Source organism: Phoenix dactylifera, chromosome 4 (assembly GCF_009389715.1).
Source record: "Phoenix dactylifera cultivar Barhee BC4 chromosome 4, palm_55x_up_171113_PBpolish2nd_filt_p, whole genome shotgun sequence".
Classification (NCBI taxonomy): domain Eukaryota; kingdom Viridiplantae; phylum Streptophyta; class Magnoliopsida; order Arecales; family Arecaceae; genus Phoenix; species Phoenix dactylifera.
Genome location: NC_052395.1, coordinates 19,723,772 through 19,734,810, shown reverse-complemented (window position 1 = coordinate 19,734,810; position 11,039 = coordinate 19,723,772). Strand labels below are relative to the sequence as shown.

Here is an 11,039-nt window from a genome sequence, read left to right as displayed (position 1 = left end):
GTTTCGGCCCAGTAAACATCAATGACAATCAGCTGAATCTTCACTTCGGCCCAGGATCAGCTCGTCTTCGGGACTCCACCAAAAGCTCCGCCAACTTCAGATATTCGCTGACTCTTCCGATCAAGCTCGAGGTGCCTCCAGACATTCGCTGACCTGCCCCGACTAAGCTCGAGGCACTTACCTCAATAATACGCCCTAACCCTCGAGCTCGGGGCACTTTTCCGAGCACGTCTCGGAACTCGGAAAGCCGAGCTACTCGCAACACCCGCCAAGCTGACCTCGTCAAACACATGACGAGACTACTTAGCGAGCCCGGCTTCGCCAATGACCACACCCATGTGCGGGCCTACGCCCACCACGTGGCCATACTTCACAACATTACCGCGTCATGTCTCCATAACCGGTCTTCAGCAGTCAGATGACACCTTGACTCCTTCGGCCATACCTTGCCGTGACTGTCAACAACACCCTACCGTTTTCAGGAACGGGCGGTATTGCACGCCACCAGCCAGCTTAAGCTGCACGCCATCCGGCTCAGAGCCATCCTCCCTTATGATGAGGGCTGACGGTGCCTCTGCCATCTGAACCACTCCACCGAGACTATAAATAGTTTGGACAGGTAACTTCTAAGGAACCTTTTTTTTGGCTGGACCAAATTTACCCCACTCTAACTTGATCGTCGGAGGGCTCTCACCGGAAACACCGATGAAGCTTTGTGCAGGTCCGCGGCCGTCGCGCAGAAGGTAGCTCCCGTCTTCTTCTTCCAACCACTGGCGGCTCCTTCGACTCCACCGGCATGGTCACCCTCGGGCCAAATTTGAACCACAACAAGTTCTATAACAAAAAATATATAGTTTGAAATTGGGGATTGGTTTCAAGGAGATAAAAAGGGGAAACATTTAACCTTACAGATTTACATAAGATAAAAATAATTTATGTCTCATTTTCTGGAAGAAAACATAGGTTTACAGAATAATAGGTCCTTATTGGTATGAAACATACAAGTTTTGGTGATCACACATGTATCAAAATGCTGTCAACAAAGAGCTAACCCATATAGGACAAGCGACAAAAATGTCGGTAAGATAGAAAAACCAGTATGAACATAATAATCCATGTATAGAGGACTACAACTCCACAACATGAGCATTTGTCCATCAACGTAGTAGTCTCTAATAAGCCAAAAGTTTGTCCTTTGCCAAGTCCAAATATTCAATCAAAAAAAAGATGGCATGAGACGCAATCCATCAACTTGAAGCTCATGGTGGAAGCCTTCAGGCACCATATTTGATATTTCATCTCAGTGATATACATATCAAGCCATGTGCATCACACAATTGATGCTATTAGTGGAATTGCATCATTTCCACCGAGAATATCTCCAAGGAGGCGCCAAAAGTCCCTTTCACCTTCTTTGATTCAGCCTCGTGAACTTCTAGAACCGATGAAATTTTCCCACTTTTAGAAAATTAAATTCACCACCCACTTTTGACGAAACGCAATCCGGAGCGTGTCCAACGCAGCCTTCCGTCCCCCCCGCCGAACGAACGGTCAAAATTCCGGTCGGAAAAAAAAAAATCTTTTAGGCTCTGGATAGATTACTCCGTCAAACAAACCAACCTCCCATGGGAGGAAACTTATCCGCCGTAAACCGCCAAAAACGTTTCCCACCAATCGAAGCCGGCCGAACCGTACGAAGTAGCCGAGCCAGCCGCTTTGACCCGGTCGGTGTCCCCCCAAACTCCAACTCCCGAGAATTCAATTCAAAGCCGGTCAGTTATCAGCCCGTGACGCACCACCCAACAAGAAATCTAATTGAAGCCAGATGTTCGTCGTTGCAGCATCCCGATCTCCACGCCCCTGACGTCTTCCTCCCATCTTTTTCTCATCCTTCGTTTTATTTTATTATACTATTTGTTAATATAAAAAAAATTCAACCCAAAACCAGACCAAAACTTCCTGTTCCTATATAAATCCCAAACCAAAGCCTCGTCATCCAAAAACATCCCTACTTCCTTTATCTTCTCTCTCTAGAGAGACTCTCTCACACTGTCCTGCTTTGCTTCCGTAAATACGCTTGTAATTTCTCTCTTTCTTTCTTGTTTCCGTCATGGCGGAAGTTTCTGTTTCCGGCAACAACAAGAGGTGCCGAGAGGAGGAGTTGGCGGAGTCGCCGGAGGCGAAGCGCTTACACGCTGACTTCCTTCGCGATATCCTCGACGACGATGAGGATGATGCCAACTCCGGCGACCGGGACCAGGCCACCCAGGACCTGGCCTCCGTAATGAAGAGCCTCGAGGAGGAAATTTCCCTCCCTCCTCCTCCTCCTCCGGGGACGGCGGAATCGGCGTCGGATGTTGGCGAAACGCCGCGCCTGGCCGAACTTGGGTATCTTCTGGAGGCGTCGGACGACGAGCTCGGCCTTCCGCCTGTGGCCGCGTCGGTGTCGTCGTCGCCGGAGCCGGTGGCCACTGGGGCAGCCGATGAGGAGGAGGCAGCGGAGGGCGCCGGGTTCGGGCAGATCTGGAGTTTCGATGACGAGATTTCGGGGTGTTACGATGTGCTTGGATTCGGAATCCGGCCGGCGGATGAGGACGGCGTGGTTTTCGACGACGGGTTGTTCGATTATGCCGACGTGTTGTTCTCTGGGCCGTCCGATTCCTCTTGGAAAGCGGAATCTGTGCCGGCCATCTGATGGACCTCTCTGTTTTTTTTTTACCTCTGTACAACGCCCTGTAAATTTCTGAAAGGAAAAGGTCAGAAGGAAACAAAGAACTTGTGCAAAAGTAAACGTAGTTGGCTTTACAATTTTCCTTTTTTTATATATAAAAAAAAAAGCTTTGTGGATTGACGAAATACCGTTCGGTGAGAAACGCGTACTGCCTGCCGTCTAAAGCTTCTTAGTGGAAAGTTTCAGGATCTAGTGGAAAAAATTATAAGTTCTGGGATGTAAATATTTGAATAAAAAATTCAAAAAAATTACTGTAATTTTTTTGAGCTTCCATCTCCCAAAACATGATGTTGGATCTCGGATTCCCTCCAGCAAGAAACATCGGCGAACAGCCCACGGCTCCAAAAATTATCGCAGGAGTAAAAATCCAAGTTGCACTTTTTAGATCTAAATCAATCAAGTCTTCAACTTAAATGGAGGTGTTGGAATCAGTTTGCGTTTTGATGCCATCCTGCTCATCAAGTAAACACCGAGCTAAAGATAATCTGAATGGCAGACAAACGTAGGAAGTAAATGAGCCGATGCTCAAATCACCACTCCATGGCAGGAGAATTCAAGCACTTTAATAGAAGTTGTTCAAATTTGTGTCATTTATGATATGCGTCCGAATTTAAAAGCTTTGTGATTTTCTAGCTGAACCAAACTCAAATATGCATGTCATTGGGCCAACAGTTTGCCGTTCATGAACATAACATGTAAGATTCCTCATCGAATATAAGAAACAGTTTTCTTTTTGTCATGAAGTTAGTCAACAATGTGCTTGCTAATAAAATCTTATATAGTTCACCTATTTGGTAACGTTAACATGCTGGATAATGTAATTTTATTGTATAATATGTTTACTAATATAACAAGACAATCAATTTATATACATTTGTTATGATTTATGTTAGGATTGTAGTTTCCACGATTTGATCCAAATCAGAAGGAATGATAAAATTAATATGGCACACGATTCAATCCAAACCAAGCACTACAACAAAAATGGGTTTCTCCGACTCTTATCTACCGATGCAAGAAAGAAGTGTCGGCAATTTGGGCACCGCGCTAAAATTTGCTAACGTATTTTAGTAGCGTCGGAAGAAATCTAGATTAGACGATGCTTATGAGCGTCATCGGAATCCTATGACGCTTAAAGGCATCATCGGAAACGTCCCAGCATTCCTTAGCTAAGACGATGCTTTAGAAAGTGTCGTCGGAAGCCTTAATGAGCTAACGTAAAGCTTTTGAAAGTGTCGTCGGAGGCCTAATTATCCCCGGCCTAATCTCTCCCCACGACGATGCTTTACAAAGCATCGTCGGAGGCCTAATCATCTTCGGGCTAATCTCCCTCCAGATACGATACTTTAAAAAAAGTCGTTGAAGGCCTAATAGCGAACTAAAACGACGCTTTCTAAAGCATCATCCGAGAACAATCGCGGAGAACGGCAGTAATCCCCCCCTCCCTTCCTCCCCGATCCCAACCCCTTCTCTCTCTCTCTTTCTCTCTCGCAGAGAACAATCCCTAACCCCTTCACCCAACCGCGATCATCCCGACCCCACTCCTCCCTGATCCAACTCGGCTAGCTCTCTCCCCCGAAACCCCACACCGAGCTTCGGATCAAGAACCATACCCTAACCCTCTCCCCCTTCATGCCCTCCCTCCCTCCATGGGGAAAGGACGATCCTGTGCCGTCAAGAAGGGCATTCTAGGGCACAGCTATGGCACCTCCCCCTCCCCCTCCACCGTTGCCCTCCCCCAGGCCCCCATGTTCTACCCCATCGAGGAGGAGTTCAAGAACCCCTTGGTGTTCATCGCCAAGATCCGTCCCCAGGCCGAGCCCTTCGGCATCTACCGCATCATGCCCCCCAAGTCCTGGAACTGCCCCCTTCATCCTCGATTGTGACGCCTTCTCCTTCCCCACCAAGACCTAGAACATCCACCACCTCCAGGCTTTCCCACCCTCCTGCGACCCTTAGACCTTTGATCTCGAGTGTGGACGCTTCTTGGAGGACCACCTTAGCAAGAAGCAGAAGCGAAGGGTTGTATTCGAGGATCTCGAGTATAGACGCTTTAAAACGTCGGCAAAGATCTCGTTTTTGCCGATGCTTTTGAAAAGTGTCGGCAATTTAGTTCTTCATTCTAACATAGGCGGCGATTTTAAAAGTATCAAAAAGAAAATTAACGATTCTTATAAGCGTTGGTAAAAATCATAGAAAGCATCGGCAAAGCTTCTTTTTCTTATAGCGAAGTGATGTTAGAATAGGTTTGGATTTGATTTTTTGTCCTGATTCAAATGTGGATTGCATTTGGATTCTATCCATCCCCAACCCGATCGTATTGGCTTGCATTCCTAGTGTCCAATGAATAACAAATCCAGCGTTACCTATGTTCAGCCAATCATGTAAAAAAACCAGCGCCATGAACAATCCAGCAGCATTTCATACTGATATATAGTTAGCCCACATGCAACAAGGCCTGCTTTCTATTGGGCCCAAGAATATAACAATCTTGGCAATTGAGTTCTAGACCCGCTGGTTGCCCCTAAGCTATCTCTGATCCACTATTTGCTGATGTAATAAAAACAAGTGCGGCATATAGAGAATGATTTCTCGTCATCAAAAAATATATTCAATTGTATAGGACTGATTTGGGTATTTTTATAGAATTGGGCTAAAAATCTTATATGAATCGAATCTTTCGACCAAAGAATCGAATCTTTTGGCCAATCTTTCTTGTATTTTCTAGGAGCTTGTCTAAACCCAACCCAGATCCTAGCCTTTAGACTATCAGAAAGAAAAAATAAATAAATCTATAAAGCAATTTTTTTTCTTTCCGCAAGATTTGGGTCAGGCGATGTTTGGTTGATACAAGGACGTGCTTAAATAGATGCACTAATCTACGAATCTTACGGATGTGCAGCCTAATCCTGTAAGAATATCCAAATATATACCCTAAGGGTCTATTTGGATAATCGTACTGAAAATTCTATTGATTCGGGCCTAATTTATGAGTTCTATAGGATTCGAACCAGTCCACTCCAAAGTTTTTCGTAGTACTTATGAATATAGGCCTACCTCAGTATATATTTTAACTGATTGTACTAATCCAATCCATGAATCCGATAGAATTTTCAGTCTAATCATCTGAATAGACTTTAAAAATTTTTAGCTTTCTCCCCATTGAGGAAGCTTTTCCACAAAAAAAAAAAAAACAACAAAAAGTAGTAGAAGAATTAAAACTATAGGAAAATAAAATTTTTAATTTACTTAGCTCTTTTTTTCTCTTTGAAGTGCTTTTTTTTTCCTTTGACTTTCTTTTTTTAATTTTTTTCTAAATAACTGAACGTGCCCTAACGTTATTTCTTTACCACCCAAAAGGAAAACCTATAAATGAAATGAGCAGATTGAAACTTATGATCTTATAACCATCAATTTTTCTAGAACATGCATTCGACTAATTCATAATGGCACTCAATCAATCTGGTTAATTATAATATAAGTTATGATAATTAAGATTGATTAAATCGAACCATGCGTGAAGGATGAGCAAAGACTCAGCAACCATGTAACGGCCGTTATCCGTCCGTTACAAGGCAAGGATGCAGATATTTCTCCGATGGGACGGACGGATCAATGCGACTGTAACCGTCGTAGCCCTCCGTCAAGTCAGATCAGTCCCCAGAAGTCCCAATCGCTGGGTCACAATTGTCCAGATGCGATACTTTCTCTACGATCCGGTCAAGACGGTCGAGAGGTACGGCAGAACAGCAACGCAGAGTGAGAAGTTTATCAGCCGGCAGCCAAGCCGGCCAGTGGTACGTTTCTCCCTTCTTCGTTTGACTATTGTGCTATTCTTTGGGTCCATAGCGTTACTTTTTTAAACAAAATTTTCGAGACATGCAATAACTTTGCACCATTTACGCTTCAAATATAATTTTTTAAGAAATTTATATTAGCCACCAAAGCTTACTTTTTGTTGCAAATAGGCTAACCATCTATATGGTTCTTAGCACTACTAGCAGCGTGAGATAAAAATATAAAGGTTGGATCATGATTTCCATGTAAAAAAAGACCATTTTTGGCTAACCTAACATACAAATATCAAAGCACTCTACACTCCATCGCTCTTCCACCGACGCACGTCTCAAAATAAGTTTATGCGCTTGATCTGCACATCGCTCAAAGCAAGTTTATGCAAAACAGGTCGTCTCCTCCTTACTTACACCATCTCCTCCCCCTCCGATCAGACTGAGGCTTCTAACGACCATAATGTCTGTGCCACTGGATAGTCCGCTAATTAGGAGATCGATGTCGATGACGAGATCCTTCGGCAAGTCCGACAACGACAAAATCGGCGATCGTTCCTACCCTCTTTCTTTTTTCCATTTTCTCCTCCACCCGTGGGCATTTCTCCTCTATTTTGAAGCCGCCTAAGTTTGGAGGGGTCGAGGTAGAACTGATCACGGGCCTTCTAGCCCGCCCAGTCCGGTCCGAAATTTTTTGGATTTGGATATTAAAAAAAAGCTTATGGGTCGGGAGGCAAACAAGGAAGAGTGGTGGTTGTGGCGGCTGCGGCCGCGGCGACAGTTGGAAGAGAGGTCACCCATGCGGGCGAACGTGGTCCAGGAGGGAGAAGAAGGGAAAGAAGTTTTTTTAATACGACAGGATCTCTGCATTCATTATATGGAAATCAACGTTCGAACTCGGTGTTTTTCTAGTCATCGGATCATCGATCTTGGAACTCCATTCAAAAACGAACGGCGCATATTGCATACTCGTCCGGTAGGAAGTCACACATTATGTACTTGGATATCGGCAGGTCTTGCAGCCTTCTATCGGCTGGATCCCGCGTTTCGGTGGAGTACGTGTCGTGCAATCGGCCGCAAGCACACCGAGTGGGGCGGGCATACCGTATACTCGTCCAAATGATCACTGCCACCTTTCATTCTCTCGGCTGACGTGTCGATTCAGGAAAGCCCCCGAGCACCACGGAATGACCCAACCAGGCCGCTGCCTTTCCTCGAAAGCGGGGGAAGCACTTTTTCTGTTTTTTCTTTTTGAAAAAAATCATGGAGACACCGCACTAATTGGGAGCAAATATATTTTGAGTCTAAATATTTAAAAAAATTTAATTAGCTACCAAAACTTAATTTTTGTAGTTAGGTAGCTTAGTCATCTATCAGTATCTTAGGGCTCGTTTGGTTCGCGGGAAGTATTTTCCCTCCTAGGAATATGATTCCTGGGAATCAGATTCCTAGGAAGAAGATACCTAGGAAAGTACTTTTGACATGTTTGGTTAACCATGGAAAAGTGACTAATTTCCAAAGTGCTTATGTTTGGTTGACCATCCACTTTCCTAGGAAAGTTATATATAATTCCTATTATGCCCTTAATAAAAATTAGGTCTTTAATGCCTCTTTAATGCTTCTTTAATGCTGAAGGGTCTTTTTGGGAAAAAATAAAAAAGGAGTGATTCCCACCTCATGGGAAAGTAACTTTCCCATGTTTCTCATGGGAAAGACTTTCCCATGAAATGTGGGAATCATATTCCCATGGGAATACAACTTTCCCATCTCTCTCCTTTGAAAACTCCAACCAAACAAGAGGCATTTCATTACTTTCCCGTTGACCACACTTTCCCCCCTCATTTTCCTGCGAACCAAACGAGCCCTTAATACCATTAATTAAAACTAAGAAATGACTAAATTGCCTTCACTTTTGCTAGCGATTGAAAGTGTTGCTGGTGGTCCAAACCGAGAACGATTGACACAGCGGTGTGAACGGGGTTCCGTCTGAGTTGTCTTGGTTGGTGTTGGTTACGCTCCACCTTCCACCGGGAAACCTGCAAGCAAGCCTCGCACCACCACTGGGGTAGTGGGGGCCCTCCGACGATCAAGTCAGAGGAGATTGGAGGAGGAGGAGAGATGATAATAGCAAGCAAGAGAGTGCTCTAGAAGATATTGCTCACTCCCCCTTCTCCCCCCAGCCGCATATATACCTGGCTGGGGGGTCTCTCAGGGGGGTTTGTCATCGTGGGGCGCGATGGAGTGGCCACTGACATGGCCGTTACAGGGCGTCGTGGAGCAGCGCTGGGTACGGCCATGACAGGGCGTAGTGGAGTTCCGCTTTGTACGGTTGATACAGGAGATCGTGGAACAGCATCGGATACAGCCGTTGCAGGGAGTAGTGGAGCAGGAGGCCTCGGCGTGCCTCTGGGAAGCAGCCTGTCGTTATCAAGAGATCTCCGACTCGGGGTCGGAGTGCTGGATCAGGGGGCAGCCGACTCGGGGTCGGGCTGCGTTGCTGAGGACATCCGACTTGGGGTCGGATTGCTAGATTAAGGGGCAGCCGACTCGGGGTCGGGCTGCGAAGCCGAAGATGTCCAACTCGGGGCCGGACTGCTGGATCGAAGGGCAGCCGACTCGAGGTCGGGCTGTGGAGCCGAAGATGTCCGACTCGGGGTCGGATTGCTGGATCAAAGGACAGCCGTAGTCTTCATGGGCGCGCGTGCCGGTCACGTGGAGCATGGCGGCTTAATTCCCCCGTAACAGAAAGCAATATCTATTAATTAATATTTGCACTAGAAAACACCCAAATCTCCGCCATATATCAGTGCAACATAAGGATCATATAAAGTGGAGCTAAGTATGAGAGAGAGAGAGTATTGCTTGGAGTCAGAGATGGAGAAAATCGCGGTCCTCCGACCGAAAACACTAGCTTGAATTGGGAGCGTACATAAAACTACCGCCACCTCCCTCACTTTACCATCTACCCCTTTGTTTCGAGACCCTAGTCTTGATACCTCCCAGATTCCTCATCGTCGGGCAATAGATGGAGCTCCCTTCCCTCAACTAGCCGCCACCGTCCTCCATTAATCACCATCGCAAAAAAAAAGGTATCTATGTTTCCATCTTCTCCTATTTTTTCTTCTTTTTCTCTACCTCTTTTGCTTTACCACATTGCCCGATCCCTCTCTGAGGTGCTAGCTTGTCCTATTGTCGTTCCTGTGCATTCGATTACTGAAGCCCAATCCATCTAGTCATCAGGCGTGCGAGCCGGAGCTCAATTGGTCATCAAGACTTTCAGCCATCTTTCCTTCTTTTAATTCCTCGACTTGTTGCCTCAAGCACAATCCCGCTTTGCAGGCATCTTTTTCACACCTTCACCAACCGTGGCCGCCTATCTGACTGACTTTTCTCCTCACCGGGCTGGTTCTTGTGTTTTCCCTCGATGTGGCCAAATCTATCTCCCTCCTCCACCTCATCGAACCCTACAGCCTCACCAGACCCCTTCTCCCCTACACCCAAGCCCTCCTCCCCCTCCCCAACACTCGATCCCCACCTCCTTGCTAGCAAATGCTCCTTTGTCGATGAGCTTTGACTGCCAACGAGGGCCCACCTCCCATCGGCCTAACTCCAGCCTCTCTCAATTCCCACCTCCTCTATTGATTGTCTAGGCCTGCTGACAAGGACCAGCCGCCCATTCACAGGTCTTAGAGCAATCCATCCTTCATGATTCATTCGCCTACACAAATCTTAAAGTAAGGAGTGGACGATCCTTCATGATTCATTCGCCTACACAAATCTCAAAGCAAAATGATGGTTGATCTAATCTACTTACATAGATCTCAAAACAACCTATGGGTGGTCAATCAACAAGAAAGGATATTCATAAAATTATAGAAATATTTTATTATCATGTGATGACTAACGGTCCCTAACAGATATAGCCGTATAGGCTATATTGCAATGAAAAACAAAGGTTGTAGCCCAAAGTTTCTTTGTCCTCAATGCTTTAACGTTTAGTGGCCATCTAATTACGCAGTCCAAAATTTCTTCTACATTTTAAGAAAAACAAAAGGAGGGTGGGGGAATCTAATAATCATACACAAAATCTCTATTGATTAAGTCGAATGATGTGACAGCACTAGACAAGCCTCGTTTCCAAGGTTGTAGTCCAAAGTTTCTACGAAGGTAATCTGGTGAAAGAAAAAAAAAAACTCCCCTCTCCTGAATTGCTTTCTCACAAGCTTGCACATGAAAAGCATGGGTTCCGGCAATAGCTGAAACGATGTTAGAGGCTGCCCCAGCAATGTGTCAGCGGTGGGTGGCGCACGCAAGCACTGCAGGAATCTCTGGTCGCAATCCATCCTACTGCTCACATGGCGTCTGGGCCGGCGTTGGGGGGACAGCCATTCGTGGCCGCACCCAACTACCTTAACCCCACGACAACGGTAATCATTACCGCCTCGCGTCTGCCCACCATCCATCGCCCTTCCATGCCTTCAGCCGCGCGCGGCGTTGCCCGGAAAAATCTGGACTTGTAA

General features: G+C 45.9%; 1 protein-coding gene across 1 annotated transcript; it reads left to right on the top strand.

Annotated features, from left to right (window-relative positions):
• The first annotated feature begins 1,829 nt into the window (after positions 1-1,829).
• On the top strand, positions 1,830-2,856 carry LOC103722090. The gene has a single exon (XM_008812532.4). It carries the CDS (start codon positions 2,111-2,113, stop codon positions 2,693-2,695), a length of 585 nt encoding a protein of 194 aa, XP_008810754.2. The 5' UTR covers positions 1,830-2,110; the 3' UTR covers positions 2,696-2,856.
• The last annotated feature ends 8,183 nt before the right edge of the window (positions 2,857-11,039 follow it).